Source organism: Anser anser (assembly GCF_964211835.1).
Source record: "Anser anser genome assembly, chromosome: 2".
Taxonomy (NCBI): domain Eukaryota; kingdom Metazoa; phylum Chordata; class Aves; order Anseriformes; family Anatidae; genus Anser; species Anser anser.
The window spans coordinates 34,632,649-34,654,199 of record NC_139721.1 but is presented as its reverse complement, the minus strand read 5'-3'; the positions used below and the strand labels follow the sequence as shown (position 1 = coordinate 34,654,199).

General features: G+C 38.3%; 1 protein-coding gene across 14 annotated transcripts in view; it reads right to left on the bottom strand.

The window, feature by feature from the left end:
* Nucleotides 1-484: 484 nt before the first annotated feature.
* Nucleotides 485-21,551, bottom strand: part of EYA1 (EYA transcriptional coactivator and phosphatase 1) — a 177,995-nt gene continuing 156,928 nt past the window's right edge. For all 14 annotated transcript variants that reach the window (XM_083826580.1, XM_083826583.1, XM_083826582.1 and 11 more), the window contains 6 exons: nt 16,308-16,366; nt 15,952-16,112; nt 15,628-15,742; nt 15,192-15,313; nt 13,126-13,226; nt 485-4,999 (listed from right to left, as the gene is read on the bottom strand). In XM_083826580.1, coding sequence (XP_083682706.1) covers nt 4,919-4,999; nt 13,126-13,226; nt 15,192-15,313; nt 15,628-15,742; nt 15,952-16,112; nt 16,308-16,366 — 639 coding nt within the window. In that variant the 3' untranslated portion in view covers nt 485-4,918. The remainder of the gene's footprint in view (nt 5,000-13,125; nt 13,227-15,191; nt 15,314-15,627; nt 15,743-15,951; nt 16,113-16,307; nt 16,367-21,551) is intronic.

The window sequence follows — 21,551 nt, the reverse complement described above, 5'->3', positions numbered from 1 at the left end:
GCTCAGAAAAGAAAGCCACCAACTTCAGAGGGCATTTAGCTGCCTTTTTGAGTAGACTAATTCCAAGAACCATTGATGCTGCATTGAAAAGTTGTAGACAGAATTTAAGCATCCAACTTCCATGGTGGTGCCAAATATATAGAAGCAGTTACTCAATTGGTCTTGGCTTTGGTTTTGCTTTCATTTGTTGGGCTGTCAGTTTTAAAGGAAAAGGATAGAAATATAAACGAAAAGCTCAATTTCATCATCAAAGTTTTGTAAGCAAAGGTTTGTAAAGCTGTAATTGTGACTTGCCACTGTAAACTTAATGTTTTAATGGATTACAGCAGAATAATATATTGCATCTGGCTTCTTTTGCTTCAAAAACATCGCGTCCTGTACATGTAATCATTTTAATATGGAAAAGTTTAAAATAAATGAGAGACTCGAGGCAACATTTTTTAATATGAGTATGTTTATTCATGTATCAAAGGAGCTGATTCACAATGTAGAATATTTAGGCTACGCAGGCTCCATCAGTATTGTCAAGTAGTGTTCAGCTACAGGCCTGACAGTTTTGGAAGCAAATGTTTGGAGCTAAGCAACACTTGGAATTTCATGTTCTTGGTTTAAGATTAATCTGAGATCAGAAGTAATGATGAAAGATGATGTCTTTAAAACATTGCGATCATCCACCAGCCTAAGCACCAAACGCAACACAACCTCAACAGAACAGGCAGTGCATTTTCACAATCAGTGTAGAAGCATGCCTGAGCAGTGCATTTGGTCCATTGTAGAGAGGAGATTGTTTTAGAGGTGGCTTCCTAAAGCATGGCTAACTGGCAAGGAGATTTCAGTCTCCAAAATGCCTCTAACCCGGTAATCACATGAGATGGTAAATACCAGAGGGTCTGCAAAAGTGAGTTGCAAAAACTCGTGAAATTACGGCCAGTATTCTTGTTCCAGAATGTGCCAAATCCTACTGTTTAGAAGAATTAATTCAACTTCTGTGTAACAGAGAAAACTCCTTCTTGAGCCTTCTAAGGGTAAGCAGCTTCCTACATATAAAATTCTGGCACCTGGTGGCATAGTGGAACTAACTGAATCCTTGACACACAGTGGAACTGTAGATATTGCAATAAGCAAAAGAACAAGCTACACTGCAGCAGAACACGAGTAAACATTTGTTGTAGGGAAGGAAAAAGTGTGGAAGATACAAGAAAGTAAAGGTGTTTGGAACATGGAGACTGATAACACCACAGCCTAGTTTGTTGCCCATAACCTTTTTTTTTTTTTTTTTTCTTTCCCAGGCTATTTTCCTCTTCTATGGGACCAAGGGAGATGCTAAAGGCCAGATACAGAAAGAATTCAAGTTACCTAACGTGGGACTTAGACACTGCAATGCAGCTGTCATCCTGTTCCTTACCCCAAATTATCAGATACTACAGTTTTCAGAGTTGGAGTTCCCTGTATTTAGCTGTCTGATCTCTTTAGATATATCCAGTCTCGGTTCCCAGCTTATTCACAGAGCCAGAAGGGAGCTGGAAAGTAGACATTTCTTCTCATAAATCTTCTAATGCCCTCACTTGCCAGGCAATTCCAGCACCTCAGACACCAGTAGGATCAAGTGTCCCAGATAACGTGTCAGACATCAGTTAATTCTACAACATGCTGGGAATGGCTGCAATGCACTCCTTTTGGTCACTGCTGTTTTAATCAGGCAATTAGTTCAAAAAGGAGGTTTTGCAGACTTAATTCCCTTTTACCCTGAGAAGACACAAACTCACTTTTAACTAAGCCTCACACTTCCCACCTTGTAGCACTGTCCCTCTCTCCTTTGAAGCCATGCCATAATACAGCAACAAAACTCGGATCTCACTAGTCCAGAAAGCTTCTTTTCAAGGCTTGTGGTTGGAGGAGCAGAGAGGGCTCTACACCAGCCATTGCAAAAAATCATACATGGTTGATAGCACAGTATCTGATCCGGCTGATCCTGCTTTTCCATTCAACGCAGCCATACTCACCTTCTGGCTCACTTACTTTTCTGCAGTCTTCAGCTTGACTAATCTCTGTGCAGGTGGCATGGCAGTACCAGGAGGAATACCGTTTTTCTTGGGCAGATTAGTCTAAAAGCCATTAATTCACATGAACTTGTGGAAGGCTAGATGTGAGTATGGGCATACCCCTCGCCATCACTAAGAGAGAGAATCAAACCCACTCTTGAGTCAACACTTCATTGGTCTATGGTAAACCAACATGGGTCTGCTTTAAAAAGGTGGCATTGCCACTTCTTCCCTGATTTAAAGGGTGACCCTGCTCCATGCTTGTAAAAGACAAATGCAAATCTTTAACTCCCAGAGATGCTTGGGCCTGTAGATCCTCAGAGGTTTGGAGACTTGCCGTAGCCCAGAGTGAGATGTCTGAACGATGGAGTTAATCCATTCAGGGCATGTTTGCACTGGGGTAACCAGCAGAGGCACCACAGTACCTGACATTTAGGCACTTTTTATAAGTCACTTAGACACAGGTTTCTGGAACGCTGTGCACCAACTCCTATTTGTAGAGCCATTTCTGCACTGATCTTCTCTAGCTCCCCCTGATAAGCAAAACAACCCATCTAACTGAGCCTTTTGTAAGCTAGGAACAAATATTGTTATCCTATTTAACACCTCAGCAGGGCATAACCAGGTGAACGACTTTTGCCTTGGGACAGAAAAGAGAGATGTCTCCCCATTCCAAACCTAGAGGGCAAAAATATCATAGACTTGCATACAAGAGGATTGTTTAATATGTTCACAAATCAATTTTATTAATTTAAAACAAAATTAATGAAGAAAAATTCTGTACACAATTGTGGACACAACACACTTTTTGTACAATAAGGCCCAGATAAACTTTTATTTTTCAGTCCGCAGGTGACTAAAAATTGAAAAGAGACCAAAAAAAAAATAAAAATACAACCAACTCCCCATCACTGTCTAATTTGCTTGAAGAAAAAAAAAAGGCTAATTATAGTCTCAATTCTAAAAACTACCCACAATGTGCTTTATGTATGTATGTGAGTACTGTGTGAATTCCAGTACTCATACTGGGTAAAGTAAAGCACATGTGCAAGTCTTGGTAGGATAAAAAACTCTTTGTTGGTAATAAAGCAATCCACAAACATTGAATTCTAGCAGCAATATGATTCCTCCAATAGAGAAGGGTGTTACTTTGCAGCTACATTGATGCTTTGTAGCTTTGCAGGTAGCTGTTTCAAGGCTGGTGTTTTTAGCAAAAGAAAACAAGAAGAAAAGCTGGAGAATGAACCAACAAAGCTGATGCTTTTTTTTTTTTTTTTTTTTTTTTTAAATGAAGAGATTCAAATCAGGCAAAGGGAATTGGTACAATTCAAGCCAAAAAGTCAGACTGACAGTTTATCTGACCAAGTAGCTCATGGCCTTCAAGATTAGAAAAGTCACAAGTCACAGACAGACACAGTCTAGGTTTGTCCTATAAGTGGATATAGAGAAAAGCAAATTTTAACTCCTTGGCAATAAGTATTTCAGTATTTCCATTGCCGGCAATGGATGTTATATCTTAGGAAAATCTGACTCCTGGTGGAAGAGGATTAAAAAACTTAAATGTATATGAGTATCCTTGTTCAATTTCTCCAAAATATTCCCATTTCTAATTTCTAAAAATAACGATGATGATAATTTCCTTTATTTTTGGACAAGACAAAAACTATTTGGTACCTAGATGCCAGTTTAAGTCATGTCTTAAAATATATTTGTGTTCTCTCTATATTTCTTTATGGAATGAATCTGTTAATTCATTTTTCAATACTCTAAAAAAGGGTTAATATGTTGACATTAAAAGAGGAAACAGAAGACAGCAATGCATTCCTCTTTGGTTGTGTATTATGTATATTTCCTTAGTGGGGTAAACGAAATTGATCTTTTCATAATCAGAGTAGGTGAGTGAGGAAAAAGGTAGAGAAGTAGCTGAAAAGAACAAAACCCAATTCCTATTGACACTTGACATCCATGCTTTTGGTCTTGACAAATTTATCTAAAAAAATCCATTATCTACATATTTATAACCAACGCATTGATAAGGCACTGCACAACAGTTTGTGCACATGTGGCCTCATTCTTTACCAACAAGGCATTACTATCTTTCAATAGCATTTACCTTAACAATATGTAAAAGAATCATTCATTATTACAAATTTACACAAAAAATTCTTCCTGTACATGATTGTCTCAGTGATGTACCTATTTGTTTAAATTAGACATATTTTAAACTACTCTGTAATGTGCTAAAATCAAAAGTAGTTGCTGTACCATAAGGCAAAGGCTTATAATAGCCTTTATTCCTATTATACATATCCTCAGTTATATGATGTCAAAATATAGTCTGTTCATAAATAAGTAAAGATGTACAGAGTACCCTGGGTATGAGAAACCAAAAAGTAAACCTTCTTTACAAGAAAATTACTCCACTGGTATTTTGAAAAATCTCAGTCTTCATTGTGCAATCAAGTTCGCTGTGTTGAAGAAACGGTGTGTGTCACATTGAAGAGTCTAAAAACAACAAAGCACTTGCAAGTCCTTTTTTTCTTCACAGGTACGAACCTTTTATTTCCTTTTTTTTTTTTTTCTTTTTTTTTTTTTTCCCTTTTCCATTTCTTTTTGGTAGCAAATACGGTAAAGATGAGTTGTTAAAACATTCGCATGGCTTATTTTCGTTGGACTTGCAGTACCAGAGTCAACAGCTGTTCTGAAGAAAGAGACATGCTCCTCCATTTACTGAAAGGGCAAGGGTTAAGACCAATTGCAGCTGTACGTCAACATGTTGAAATCACAAAGTTCTGTAGTCCAATGCTGACACAAGACACAGGCATACCGTCCATGGGCAGAAGGAGGCTCTGGGGTTTCAAAGTGCTGCTGAGCTGCTACAAGTACTCCAGTTCCAAGGCATGGTGAAGGGCCATAAGGTCAGAGTGGCTCGAGATCCTCCAAAATGGCATAGCATGCTGTGAACAGCACAGACAACATGTAAAAATAACCCAAAGCATTCTGGTATTTAGACCCACCCATTGTCTTTTGCATGAATAAGGTAACACAGCAAGGAAAAAGCAAGAGTCAGAGTTCTTAAACCCCCAAGCCTTTCACATTTATCTCTGGTTTCTCTGATCCCCCAGCATAAATTATCAATAATAGCACATCTATTTGCCAACACGAATAACAATGTCATGAGATCTTAAGGAAGGGAGGGATTTCTCATTTCTTTTTAAGAAAATCAAATTACCATATATTGCAGAAGAAAATGCTGTTTCTAGGAAAAAAAATAGGAAAACTATTCTATACATGAAGCAGGTGGGTAATTCGAGGAAGGGAACAGGACTTCATCAAAAAAAAAAAAAAGAAAGAAAGGAAGTGATAGTAATATTTACTATCAAAACATATTTATTCTTTGGGAAACTATCCCTGGCAGGTGAGTTATGAACATAGCAGAAGATGATTCAGAATAGTTCATATGTTGCTCACATCACTTTGAAGGGAATTTTATCCCGGTGGTTTGTACAACATCATTCTTTGTTAGCACTGATCTTAAAACATATTTTCCATATGGGACAATTTAAAAATAAATACATATTTTTTTCCTATTAACTGTAATAAGATCTCAGTCTGGAGCACAACTATGTTCGCAAAGAACCTGAAGAAACCAAAAACAAATACCAGAAAAAAGCACACATTACCTCATCCATGAAGGTTAAAAATCTGATTAAGAATACTTATTATCTTTAAACTGTAAAACAAGGATTATACTGTCAGCAAGAACTTTTGCATAAATAAATAATAACAAAAAAAAAAAGATAACCATCAGCTTTCTTCAGGAAAATTTCTATCAATCCCATGGGAAAATAGTTTCAATGCAACAATATTCTTAAGGTTGCACATGGCCATATTCACCATTTCATTGGGTCAGCTTGTGTCCAGCATCTTTAGGAGGCAAACCACAAGCAATTTACTATCACAATAGCTTCTGAGATCCCCAGGCACTTTATTGACAGTTTCTCAGAAAAGTTTTCTTCATCCTCCCTCAGCAGTTCCTGAGGAAATTCCAAATTCTATTTAAATCAGCAGCAAAACTCCATCTCTTCTGATCATCGCTTCTCTGCTGACCTCCCCCTTTAATTCAGGTCTTCATCCTCAAATTTTGAATAGAGAACAACTTTGAAAACAACATAAAAGCACGATGTGAAACCCTCTCTTTCCAGGTGCATGTTTAATGTGAACCCTGCACATTTGCTCTAAACCTGCCCCATCAATCAAACACCTTAGCACAGAGCTTATGATAAATTTGTCTTTAGAGCTCAGGTAAACATCTGTCACTATATAAACACGAATTATTTTTAGGAGGATAATGCTTCAATCCAGATATCAATGTGATGATGAATTGGGTTCAATTTATGGAATAAAGCAGAGATTCTTAAACCTAATTAAGTGAGTATTGGCAAGTCTCTCTGAAATCAAGTGGCAACTGCTAAGGAGTAATCATCGGTTTCTTTTGTGAAAGACGGAGGAGATAATGCTGGATTAATTAATATTAATCAGCAAGGCTTTGCTAAAGAATGGTGTATGACCAGCAAAGGAGCACTCTAAGGAATCTGGAAAGCATGCACCAAATTAAGGACAAGTATTAGCAAGTAGAATTGCATAATAGGAGGGACTGCAGAGTGATGGATGTGGGGCTGAGCACCCAGTGTCCATGTTTCAAGGTTTTTATTTCAGAATAACTCTAGTTTTCTACCATGGAAAAAATGCCCACTAACAGCTGGAGAGCATTTGGTGAGCACCTCTTGTTTAGTTCTGCCCAAAAGAAATCAAATTTTTTTTTTCCCCAAAAAAACCTCCGGGATGTTAGTCAAAGGATAGTGAAGAGGACGATCTGCTTTAGTATGACACTCATGATCTGGAATAAAATGTAATAGGGATGTGTAAACATATGTCCTCATGCAGAGTTTGCTTTTACAATAAAGAAATTTCTTCAGGAAGAAAATAAAATGACTGACAAGAAGGCACCACTGGAACAGTTCCTCTTCTACTTTGTTTTACTCTGGATTGTCACAAAGACTTAAGAAAGAACTGACTAAGTCTCAGCTTGAAGATAAATAAGTGAGCCACAGCTGTTTGGGGGGGGGGGATAATAATTCAGAGACAAGTGAGATGTTGGAACAAATGTTTAGATTATTTTCAAAACACTTTTACACATTACTTCTCTCCTTAAGAAGGAAGCATTAACCATGACATCTACTATTTCAGCATCTTCAATCTAGACTTCTATTGAGTTGCTTCTATGCTCCACCAGTAACAGAAACTAGATGCAATTAGCTCATTGAGTTACAGCTCCCAGTGTCTTTCCTGTTACACCACACAGACAGTCTGTCCTCTTCACTGTCAGGTCAGGCACCACTGCTTTCCAACTCAAATCTTTCCTAAGGATTCATTTATTGCATCATGCTCAGGAAGTGAATGAACAATAGCAAAGAGAAATAAAAATTCCTCATCATGCTGTTCTCCAGGATCTCCAAAAGCTTCTGTCTATCTATCACTGCAAGAGGCTGCAAGAACCTCCTGGCAGAACTTGTAACATCTGATAGGGGCATTACATCAAGGACAAACAGGTACAGGTTTGTGTTTGCAGCTGATCTGAGCCGTGTTTGCAGACTGGGGGCACTCAGCAGTGCCGCCTCCCTTTCTTGCACGGCTGCAGTTTCCCTCTCCTCTCACGAGCTGCGAGGCAGCATGTACCTGGTCTCCCAGCTCTCGCTGTTGGCTTGGCACCAGTTCTGCCTCAGCCACTGGGTCAGAGGAGCGTAAATTGCATACCAAAGCTGTCGTGCGGTGAGGGGTTTGGTGGACATCTGCCTTTGAATAGTGTCTATGCAGAAGCCAAGAGTCAATGACATGGAAGCCCTCCAAGGTCATACAGCAAACTAATGAATAGGGAGAATTGTAGTAATAAATTCTTGGCTTCCAGCTCCCACCTCATGCAGCTCCAGCATTATACTGCTTCCCTAGTAACAACCTCAGCATCACAGAGTGTACACACACCAGGCTTCTAGGGCAGTTAAAGATCCTGATTGTTTTAACAGAAGGTTTAGTTTCTGCTAAATCAAATCACAGCGATTCTTGCTAAGATGCCCATATGCAATATTGAGTTTTCGATTACCCTCAGCTGTTTATGGTCAGATTTTAAACCAAAACTTTAAGTGGTCATTATTTTGGCTATATCTTTGCAAGTTCGAAATTCACTTTAGTGTCCTCTGCTTTATTTATGTCTGTCTGTGAAAGGAGTATACCTCCATTTATACCATTCAGTTATAAGAGTGAGGTGTGGAATGAGAGCCTGGAGAGTCCCGTGAAAACAAAGAGGTTGTGTAAATCTCAGGATTATAATTATTTTCAGTTCTCCTGCATATAGGTCAAAGGACCGGCAGTACACTCCCAAGAAATGAAACACGCTAGGAACGCAGCGGCTGCACGGGGACTGGAATCTGCATGGGCGCTCCGTGCATGGGTCGAATGTGGCTGATTCAGATCTCTATCAGTTTGACCCTACAGCACAGACTTCTAAGACTTCTAGCTAAGAGGAGGGGAAACAAACGTGATACAGATCTATATATAGCTATATGCATGTGCCTGTGTGTGTATATGCAGCCTCGTACACATATGTGTCTATATATATGCATGAGTGTTTACTAGGTATATACAATAATTTTCACCTTATCTAAGAAAACAAATGACTGTACAAAAGAAAAATGCTTGAAGGAACAGAATGGTCATACAAAACCTTGCACATTATTCCTGTATTACCATGCCCCACATATCTACAACTATTGTCAACAGTGGCAACACAGCCATGAGGCAGAGGCCCATTTTTTCTTACTAAATGAGCAGACAAGAGTTTCTTTGGATATATATTTACTACATATTGCCTTCAGAAAGCCCTCTCTGCCAACACTTACCACAAATGTCATGCACAACACGTGTCTTCTATTCTGGGCGCATGAAAAAATGCTAATATCTCATTTACTACTGCGCGAGAATGGACGACAAATGCTAACCACTAATAAACAAGCAGTGTAACTGGATGCTAATGAAACTATGAGAAAGCTTTTCTTATTGCTTATTGGAGGAACATATGACTAGACTGGTAGTAAAACAAGGATTTTGTTTACTATTTCAGTATCTTCCAAGTAAATATGAAGCTTTTTTCTACTAAAAGGCATGAATCATTTTGAAGATATTTAATAATATATGATACTTGATAATAAATTCATTTATGACTGTTTTAATGAAATTTTGAAATGAAATGTGGTGGTGAAAGCTTGACTTTGTGTTAATTTGGTAAAAGCATGAAAAATTAGATTATTAATTTAGTAAATCTAATATTTATAAAATTATTCAATGACCTAAACATATTAAGGTAATTCATTTCTGAAATAGAAACAGTATTATTTTTCAGCATATATTTACTAAAAGAACCAATCTTCAACTATTTTATTCAACCAAATAAATGAAAGTGTTTCTATTCAACACATGCACAAACCAAAGACATTTTTTGATGGCAATACTGAAAAGTGCAGACTATCCTCCTTCCCTGAAATGAATACATATTTCTAAAAAAACCTTACTCCTGAGATTTGTGACACATTTGAATAGAAAACTCATAAGTTTCTGTCATCTTTAACAGTATTTTTGTTGTGTTTCTGCCAGATTTTGCTAAGCAGTCGTCTTTGCTTCCTACCCCAAACCTGAGCAGCACAGTGTGACTGCAAGCTTTAAAGCAGTGGCAGATTGGATACCCATTTATATTCTATTTATTGCTCCATGAAGATTTATGATTTTTCCTCTCAATTTCCCTCCAAAGCAGTGCAACCATTTCAGAGACAAAGGGAGAAACTGATTTGCCTAGGCTCTCCCAAATCACCTGATTTAAAATCCAGCTCCTCCATGGAGAGATCCTCCTCCTTTGTCTCATCTGGCAAATGAGAAACCCTTTGGAGGATTCTCCTAAGTAGGAAAATGCAGGACTTTTTTCTGCCTTATGGATACTTCCCAACTGTGTCTCTAAATGCAAATGCAAAAGAAGAGCTCAAAAAAAAGGGAAAAGGAAAAACAAAAACAAAACAAACAACAACAAAAAAAACCAACAACAAACAAGACAACAGAGTCTCTGGCAGAGAAACCTAGAAACTTATGTCACTGCAGTGGCATGCAGATGTACGCAGGGCAAGAAGGCAGCCCCATGCCTGGGCTTGCTGCAGGCACATGTCCCCACACTGTACCCATCCCCGTGCACCCCTTGCCTCTCCCCCCTCTTCTCTCTTCCCTCCTCTCCCTCTTCTCCTGGGGAAGCAGATCCAAAGGTAGCAACCTCCACGTGAACCCTGGAGCTACAGCTGCCCTGACTGCTTGCTGAACTGATCCAGAAGGGTACGATTTCTCCTCAGCCTGTAATGCAAACGTCCTGAGGATTTTAATTGTCTTATAAAATATTTTGCAGGAAGTGACAGCTCAGCCAAGGTGTTGATACCATGGCTTGTCCCATGCTGCATGAAGTGTAAGAGTATGCGGTTTCCTCAGTGTGTTGTATTTATTTTCATCGATCAAAGGAGGCAATTTACTAAAAATGTCTGTCCCAAATTTTTTTTTCAAAACAGCAATGACCTTTTCACCTGTATTAAAAAGTATGTATTATTGAATTTTTACAATAAAAGCAATAGAAAAAAGATTTTTTTCCTTTCTTTCATTGTATTGACTCAAGATTTAGATTAAATAAAGGACTAAAATGAAAAACCTTGTTTCATGATTAAGCAATTGACTAAATTATTGGTAAATTATTTTTAATAAAAAACCTTATCTTTATCACCTCCTAAGCTTGAAGTTCAGCTCTTTTCACTAAAGACTCGGAATAAAAACCTTTCATATGAAATAGATTTGAATTTATATGCTCACTTAAAAATACTCACTAGAGTAATCAGTGAAGGGCTATTCAAACATTAAAGAAGGATGTACTGTCTGTGTCCTATGTAAAGAAATGCACATACACTAAGGGCTTCCCCACAGGCCAAAGCCTTTCAGCAAAGCACAGTACAAAGGAATAACATAAAATCTGTCCCTGCCTTGAGAATATCTCAAAATCCAATATGCTGATGGAAAGGAAGCCCCTACAGTGTGAGGGGGATAAGAAAGGTAATGGAGACAGTCACGTCAGTTTGGGTTGATGGGCTTCACACTTTCTGTAGGGGTAGATCCTGGTTTCTTTCCACACCCGCTGGAGAAGATCTAGGCTTTTACAATTTTCTAATACAGCAATACCATTTATTCATTAGGCAGGGCATATGTCTTAACCTTAAGCATACTCTAGGGTGCGTTCCCATGCTTACTCCTCCTTATAATGCTAAAAAAAATCTGAGGAACGGATAATCAATAAGGCATCATCTGAGTTGGGAGCAGCTTCCAGTACAGCAAGGCACTATGTGGCTCTTTCTCTTGAAGCATCCGAGGGCAAACCCTGCTGTCACAACTTGCAATGGTGAATTGTTTTTAGGTGGAGCAGGACAAAAATCAAAGAAGCATTTCCCTTAATCAAATTAATAGTTTCTGCAGAAAGGCTGGGCTGCTGGTACACTTATTGACTTCTCTGGCATTGCTGTAGGAGATAATTTAATCCAGAGCATCTAACATACTTTAAATCTGAAAATTCCTTCCACCAAGAAAGAATATACAGAAGCAATGGCACAAAGGAACTTTCTATGCTGCTACACCTCTTAGCAACTGGAAAGGCTTTTTCTTATGCTTTTCTGAATCATGTTTCCTGTTGAAAAAAGCAGTGAATTAGATAATGTTACCAAAAAGGACTACTCCTGCCATTATCATATACAACACTATTTCACCGAGCAACAGAAAAGGAACAAAGAAGATTTTTTTTTCTACTGATCTTAAATGCAGCTTTTAAAATGTAATCATTTACAGCGGGAAAACATTTCTCTGCAAAGATGAAAGGCATTTCTGAAGGAGAAAGGAGCAAACTGTTCCCGTCCGTCCGCCAAAGGGATATATGAAACTGATGCTCTGCAAAGTGCCGGGACAAGCCGGGAACCTGCCTGAAATGCTCCAGGGGCACAAAAACCAGATTTCATGAAGCAAAACCAGTCATTGGTGCATCTGGTAAAATGCCATCTACGCTAATTTGTTTTACTCTGCCAATTTAGAAAGTTACAGTGGAAACAGATATAGAAGTATCACAGAAATTTTTTGTGGTAAAAGAGAAGTTGTGTAAAAGCAATTTACCTGTAAAAGGAAGCAATAATCAAAATGCCCATTTTCATATTCTTTCTCCTATTGTTCCAATAGTCAAAATTATGCCTCATTCCTTCAAGCGAAGACTCCATATCTGCTTCTCTTTGATAAAAGAGTGAGGCTAGGAATACTGCTTATTATTTGCCAGCAGGAAGTATTGCTCTTTAAGGAGCTTACTCCACACTGGGGAAAAAAAATATGATTTTTTCCCTTTCTCCCAGAGGAAAGAAAAAAAATAATAAATACACATGCAAATAGTATCCTCTGCTCAGTTAACTGAGGTTATGAATGCAGGACAAGCCACGAGTATTTACCTGAATACTGAGTTGAAATTATGGACCCACAAGAAAACTGAAATTTATGTGTAAGTACTCCAGCCCTACATACCTATTCAAGGTGTGACATATGTATTTCATACGGTCAAATAGCACACTGCTTTTGATCAGTAAGAATCACCATTTTTTGCTTATATTCATAACATCCGATGTGGTATTTTGGGATGCCAATGAAAACAGAACTATTAGTTCTTGGCACAGAAGCCAGGACCCATTTTCTGGCTCCTTTTTGAAATACACCAAACATACATAGCTAGCATAATGTGTCTTTTGGAGAACAGCAGGACACATCATTATCTACAGTTTTATGCAACTATCTACTAGATATGATCAAAATGTTATAATTCATAAAGCAAAGATACAAAAATCAAATGCCAGTATACACTGTTCCATATCTAACAAAAGGATGGTTTTACTTTCAGACCCCTGAAATCTTGAAAAAGAGCCATTACCTTCTTTGCGCCTTGTTCTTCTTCAACACCATCCCCTATAACCACATACACTACTTTCCTTCCAAATCTCTGAATTATTCGCTCAAAACAACTTTCCTTTCCTGGAAGAAAAAAACAAAACAAAACCAAAAAACAAAACAGACTATTCAGGATAGGTGGTCATGGGATATCATGAAATCACCTGCTACTACTTTAGCTTGGACCCCCCAAAACTTTGAATACATAATTGCAACTACTGCGAGAGAAGGGAGAAGAGCCTCTCCTGCAGGATGGCACCTCTCCTGGTGCTCCAAAGCCCACTGAAGCTTTGCTTCTGCCAGAGCAGCTGACAGGCAGCATTCAAATCTGCCCTGAAAGGTCCTTAAATGCACACGACATGGTAGATGTAGCATACCAGAGGTCTGCAATATCACCTTTCTTGTCTCCTGCACTAATCTGAGACAGGTTTCGGAGGGGATTTCCCCACCAGGAGAACTCTCTACCAGCTGTGTACAGCCAGATTCCTCAACAGAGTAAATTGATTGAATCTGAGTAGAAATTCTAGCTTTTTCTCTGCAACCTGTGACAAGATTAATCACAGCTCCTGGAACAGTAGTATCCTGACGCAGGAGGTTGCCAAAAAGATTTGGATTTAAAGGCCTGTAATCCAATACATGGGTAAGGTCCTTGATCCTACAGTGGGATCCATTAACTTGGCTCATTACTTCACTGCATAGACCTAGGGAAATGATCCCAATTCTGTACATACAAGGTACCGATACTGGGAAGCCAGAACGTAAGTGAATGCTTACGGTCAAGTTTTCTTAAATTCTCCCATTCTGAAAGATCCCTTCAGTCTGGTCATAATGCATGCTTACCTGTCTGTCTACTGGGTGTCTAGAGCAACTGACAGGAAGAATTGTAATTTTCAAAATAGTTATTTCAGCTACAGGACAATAGAAACCAAACCACTCACTGACACACTTTAACAGTAGCACTAGGCATAAAAAACCTGCAACACTAACTAGGTAAAACATTCTTGAAAATTATGAGTTGTGTCATGTTACAAAAATCTCATGATTTTCTGTGACAGTCAGTGACTGGACGCAGTATTCCAAAAGTACCTGCCATCCTGTGTTCTTAAAGTTATAAGTGAATATTTACTACTAAGTTGTAATTAAAATGTGTATTTAAAGTATTATAATTCAATGTTCTAATTCACCTTAAGGATTCTACAGACAGGTACAGTTACATTTCTATCCAGGAATTGGTTTTAAATCTTTTAGGGCACTGCTATCTAATTTCTATACAGAATTCTCAACCAAGTTTTTTAAAAAAACAAAACCAAACAAAAATAACCCACCATTTTTTTCTTGGCCATTTGAGCTTCCTGTATTATAGATACTTAAGAACACATTAAAAATGTTTTCATGTAGCCCACAATTTTGAGGGAATCTGAGACAGAACAGATACGTCATAATCATGTTAAAAACTACAAGCACCATTGCCATCTGGTACCATGTACCTCTACATGCTCATAATAACATCTTTTATATTGAACCAGAAAACAGAAATAAACATTTGCCTGGCTGAAGCTTATTACAGTCAGTATGAATGAACTTAAATAATTACATTCCGCAACAAAACATTCTTGCTTCTGGTAAATTGTTTACCAAAATTTGCTCCAGAGCACATGAAAATCAATGCAGCCAAGGCTTACCTTCACAGAATTTATTCTGTTAATCTGAGATGACTGCAGTGGTCTCTACCGACAACCTACCAATAAGCCATCTAAGCAGCAATATGCATTCACAATTTTGAGAAAACACATAACAAATATGATTATATTTCCTTCTAACAGAGGCTGCATCACTGTTTATAGAGATTAATGAAGTTTTCTGTGCTGGATCATGACATACATAAATAAGCACTTTTAAGGTGCCTTAGCATGAAATGTATTTCATGAGATCAATTATTAATCTGTATACTTCTAAATATGTATTAAGAAAAAATACATAGAGACTACAGTAGCTTTTCATTTAGAATTACAGCTACACATATAGCACAACATTATAAAAATAGCTCACCTATTTTAGTTGCGCTGTAAATATTCTCTATGGGAAATACTACCCCTAATCCATACAACAAGACTTTTGCCAGAGCTGGAATTAGTTGAGTAGTTGTTACAAGAATATTCACACAATTTGTCCTGTGGAATAGAAAACACAAACATTTTTTTTTTTAACAAAATGAAACAAAAAATCAAATCAAATCCAAACAAAGAAAACCTTATCCCTCCCATCAGAACCCTTTATCATTATTATTGTCACTTACTTTGTGAAGAAACTTATTTTTCTCCACCTTATGGCAGATCAAAGTATAGAACATCAGCGTCAGACCGGAACAAAGAATGAGAAGAAGGTCCCCCAGGCCAGTGTTTTGTCCACCAGACCAGGCAGCCTCTTCTAAATCACCAGCAGACATCCTAATGTTTTGTAACTACTCCGTGCTCTTCATACTCACCTTGAATGAATAAGGGTGAGTGCTTTCAGTGCAAGTGTTAACCAAGAATCTGTCAGAGCTTCAATTTCTGCTCTTAGTTGTAACCATGCCTCTCTTTTTGCTGGACCAAGAAGACCTGCGGAGTAGATAAGGGCATGTCTGCACCGAAATTAAGTGACATTCTGTCATTTTCCTTTGCTTTCATTAGTTCAGACACAAGTTTCCACACAGCGCCAACTAAACAGCTTGTTAAATATTACAATGTTAAAAAAGCAACAGAAAACAAAAATCCTTCCTTTTTGCTGCTTCTCATTCATATTTGTTATATGCTTCATAGTCACTTGCCTCCAACATTGTTTTTGTAGGTATTGTATATTTCTTTTACTCGTCTGTAGCGGAAAGCCAATTTTCTCATCCAGTCGACTCCTCCACGCACGCCCGTTGCGAGGCACAAATTAGCACTGGTGGCAGCTGCGGGAAAGCCATCCGTTCCAAAGTTATAGGTGCTATTTAGAGATAAGAAAACCCCAAAATTAACTGAATGCAATAGGCCACATTCAACCACCAGCTACTCACTGCTGGGTTGCAAAGGCTAAAACAGCTAAAAAGACAATGGGCTACTGTAAGCGTTACAGCAGTTTATCACTTTCCCAGGGAGGAACTTGCAAAGCAACATTTTATCTCTGTCAGTTCTCTTGTACCTTAAATCTTGACCGTTGTCATCTGAAGACACGTCATCAATGTGAACCTGGTCGCATTCCTAAGGTGAAAGAAAGACTTTAGGATTTTCTTGATCTTGCAAATCTTAAAAATAAAGCTATAAAAAAACACGAGCAATCTACTCATCAGGGATATTTTTAATTGTGGAAATCAGTAGATGGCAGTCTTGTTAAAACAACTATTTTACCTATTCCTTGTGCTCATTTCTTAGAATAAACACACACCATGATTAGCTACTACTGTTAAATGGCTTTCCAAAAACACATTTTTGTGTTTAGAAAGGAAAGTGGTTAAAAACAATTAGCATATGTGTTCCATAAACGTTCTTGTAGCCTTTCAGGTACCTTAAAACATCATGCTGCTCAAAGCTGATTCAGTCAGTGCATAAGTGTAACTGAAACCAGACATTTTGGTAAATGTAACATATTAGAAAAATTAAACCTGATGCTAACCGCCAATGAAATTATGACCTCTGATTGCTGTTGAGCCACACACCAACACAGCCTGAGGCCAGCGTTTCAGAGGACTGCAGACGAAAAATCTGTTCCTAGTTTGCCATTCATTTGAGAGTTGTGAGTTTCCTTCTCTCTCTTTGGTCTTAGTGCATGAAAGCAGCATGCAATGATGAAGAAAATCTGAACAGAAATAGCCAGATGAAACCATCTTTCTTCAGCAACTTGCATGCAAACTAACACGGCATATTTATAATTACCTTTGTCCATCGCTAAATTTAAAATCATAATGCATATTGTTTATCCACTAAAAACTTTAAAGCATTACTATTAACGATTTAACATTTGGCAGGAAAACAAATAGACCTCTGGCACTGTAGATCAATCTCAATTCAGTGCCTGAAACATAATGGATTTGAGTTATTTTAATAATTTCCTCTTTTCTCACTTAATGTGAAATCCTATAACAAACATGATCTATTTTAAATATGAAAATATTGCAGTCCTTTATTTTTGTGTTACTGCTTTCCTCTGAACAAATTTTTCTCTCTCCATGGATTTGTGAGGAAGGGAGGGAAGATAGAAGTGGAAAGAAACTCAAACCAGCTGTTCCCTAACAGAATTAAAATCATGACCCTCAACCCTTTTTCTAAAACATCTATTTTCCAGCCAACCCTCTCCCAGCAAGCAGCAAGCTCCAAGGAGGAAAAGACTTTGACCCTGTAACCTTCTCCTCCTCTCCTGAGGTCAACAACCTCAGATAAGAAAAGAGCTGAAGAAATCTATTTGGCCTCACATGATGGCTGTGAATTTTAGATTTTTAAAAACACGGGTCTATGAAAAATACCTCAGAAACTTTTCAAATGATTTTGAAGAGTAATTTGTGGTCTTTTGCACTTCTACAACATGGACTTCTTCTAATACACACTCTTGTATATTTTATATACAATAGTAATAGTAATAGAGGCAAAATGACAACCAGCACAGGAAAGACGACAGTGCATTTGCTCATATTTAACCACCATACAGTAAATTTCCTCCAAAGGCAGACCAAATGTATTAGATGTACAGACACAGCTGAAACTACAAGTGTGAACATGTGTTGCAAAGCTTTGAAAACCAACTTGGCTAAAAAAATCCAGAAGCTTCTTCAGCAAGTTATCAAATTCAAATAAAATAAGTTGTGTTGTTGTTTTTTAAAACCAAAAAGTAACTTTCCATCCAAATGCCTGTGAAGTTAACAATTGAATGTACACTGAGTATAAGCTGTTGAAAAGACACCCTCCAAAGTTACCCATTTTAGTTTTTCTTCCATTGCACTCAGTGTGTTCTATCTGGGTCTCCATGGATAGAAAACTTAAGCTTGAATTGCCAATGTAGTAGTGAAAATTATCAAGTCAATAGCCACCTCTGCCAGCTTGGAAATGATGAATGACAACTGGAAAAAGTTGCTGGAGAAAAAGATTCAAAACAAAAATTTTGGAGAAAGAGACTTTTTTTTTTGTTTTGTTTTTTTTTTTTTGTAGCAAGCATAAAACTGAAAGAAGGAGTACAAGATCATCTTAAAGGAGAGGCTGAAAAAATGAATAACTTTACAAACTTCTTAATTTCACTCTCTCAGGTGAAAAACAGAATCATGACGGATGAGACCATCACACCTTAGATCCCACAGTTAGAGAGGACCTGAGGACTTGGAACTTTATATTACAGTGCAAGGTCTTAGGACCATCACAAGCCCTGGGATATGTCAGATCTTCTTCCCTTTCTTCTAACTGTCTATTTGGTAGTTAGAAAGTGAGAACTGAAATTAAGCAAATGATATAAATCACAGTTTTGAAAGAGAGATTTTGGGGAGAATACAAAACAAAACAAAACAAACAACAACAACAAAAAATAAAGACCAAAACTGGTGAAGTAAAGGCTGAGAAACTGTGTCAAGAAAGCAAGCAAAGTGAAGAAAAGGTCATAAACCTCACAAATTTCATGTGAAATACTGCATATAATGGAGAGCATCCTCTTTAGTGAGAAGAAAAAAGTCAAGTCAGCAAAATTTAAAGCACAAGTGATACATGTTATAATTTGGAAAGGACTGAAGACAAATGTGATTGACACTACGTTACAACTAAAGGAAGGTCACAAACAGTGCACAACTGTTTTGTTCCTCTTGAGTGGCAGGGCACTGCTTTCAGGCTAAATGTGAGATCTGAGTGCCAGGTATTTTTTCACGCTGTCTAGCTGACTTGACTTTGTGTTAATGACTGATGGGGTGCATTTTTCAACCCCTGAACATAGGAAGGAAAAACACTCATTTAGCAATTGCTCTTTTAGCAGTGAAGTTATTTAGCAATAACTCTTCAAATAAGCCAGTTACTTGCCCACTGTTAATTGATCTGGTCCAACTTTCTTTTTGAACACCTGGTGTTTGTTTTCATCTGATTTCTTTCTGTGGAGCATTTTGCTCTTGAGCAAAGACAATCACCTGAGACACTGTCCAGTTCCCTGACTAGGTATAAGCAAGTCCCCACATGTTCAACACTTTAAAATAGCAGTTCACTCAATATTCATCATAACCAGGGGTATAACACAATGAAGTTTTACATTGATCAACAGATAAAGTATGCATTTCCAATTAGTACTTTTTTGAAAAGATATAACATTTTACATATAAGATAATGAAAATATAAAGACTCATAAATTCCTCAATTACTTCCCAAAATAGCTTTTGTGGTGGGAACCAGCTTAGGGCTAAACAACAATACAGAAAACAAAACAAAACAAAACAAAAATGGATTGTTTGTAGGTTTATCATTTTAAAACTTTACAGAATATATTTAAAACTTTTGTAAGACTTTTGTAGGAAATACAGTACTAGTGTTGTCCCTCTAATTTCTCTGGCAAAGTGATATTTGAAATTAATATTGAAAGTCCCTGTAGAAACACTGCAAATACATGTTATTATGCAGATGTATTTTATTATGATAGAATCAGTTTAGTAGTCAGCTCCAAAGCAGAACACTAAAATTGTTGGATTCTCTTTTAAAATAGCCTGAATTGGCAAGTGAGGAGCAAAGTATCCCGTGGCTTATGTATAAAGATTATGCAGCAAGCTGTGTTTTGCTCCTAAAGGTGTTGACCTTGCAACTTCCGTGTATCCAGTTTGAAATCTTCATGAGGGACTACAAGTGATGACATGTTTGCACTGAAGGTTTAGATTTCAGGCAGGCAGGCTGAGATGCAGCTCTGTGCTTTGGGAGCTCTCTCTGGAAAGCTAAATGAAGTTCGTATAGTTCAGGGATAATATGTTCAGAAGTGCAAAGCATCTTAAGACACCTAAATCCTATTCTTGCATAGGTCCACCTAAATTGCACTGATTTTAATAAAGCCATTGCCAAAGCACTTAACTTACCTTTGAAAATGGGATTTGGGTGAATAAAACATACAGAAATTATAAAAGACACTATGCATGGTGCCATATACAACTTCACTGCGTGAGGAGCAGGTACAGGACAGGACAGATATTCCCAAAAAGCAATTTAGGCTAGGTAAGTGACTCTGCTCTGACTCTCCCCCAGTCAGGGGAGACAGAATTATTCAGAGTGACTCAGACAGCTCAAGTGGGAACCCTGATCTCAAGTCTCCCACCCACAGGAGTTTACTCCCCTGCAGCTATGGTAGTACAAGCCAAAGGAGCCAGCAACATTTGCTGAAAATGTGGCATTATTTAATAACTTCCTAGACAGTCAAGAAGGCTGTTGCCATAACATTTGCTCAGTGTTGAAAACACGCTCCACAAGGAGGAGGTATGCTGCCCTTTAGAGAGATAAGCATGAGATGGTGTGCAGGGAGCAGAGTCAAGCTGCACAGGCTGGGAACAGCAAGCTGCTGTCCTGCAGATGCATTTCCCCCTTCCCTTACAGCCAAGGCCAGCCAGCAATCAGAGGGTAGACACCCAGGTTGGTGCTTTTCCTTGGTCAGTTTTCTGAGAGGTCAGCACACTGACTTGATGGCTGCAGGGATGGGCAGGAGTGTGGCAGGATGGCAGGAGCAGGACTGGTGTTCGGGATAGCAGCCAGACTGCGCTCAGCACAGCAGCCCGGAGCTGCCTCGAGGAAGCACTGCCTGGGAGCTGGGGAGATTTGTTCAAAAGGCCTCATGGAAGAATTGTATTTTATTGCATTTGCATTTAATTCATCTTCTGCAAAGAGAGAGAGCCGGGCTTTTTGTTACAGAAATGGCGCCATGAAAGAGAGCAAACTGTGAAATGCAGGACGATTTAAAAGCCTTTAAGAGGGAGAACCCCAAATAAGCAATTGTGGAGAGAAAGGAGGTATTTTCCACATACTTTTAAAGTACAACCGTCGGTGAGGGAGGACTCTATCAACATGCTTAAAGCATGCTGAAAGCATGCACATAGATACATCATTGGTGATGGTACTAGGATTTATCATATAGCCTAGGGGAAAACAAGCCTTGTACCCCTCAGACCTTCCAATGCCACAACTGGTAGCTTAGCTTGAAACACATCTCCTGCAGCAGCTAAGTTAAACCAACAGATGTTGCACAGAATAATCAAGGCTTGTTCCTGCATTCCCTTCCATCAGCTCTGATTTGGGGCTGGGACCAATGGCAGATATATGCTTGCAGGAGCTCCTTAAAATTGCTGCAGTTTTTTGCTAAGTCAAAAAATGTCTCCAGTGAAATGCACTAAGCCAAAGAAAAACAATTGAAAATGAATGACTAGATGAGTCTACCCTAAGCCTTGTACATGGAAAG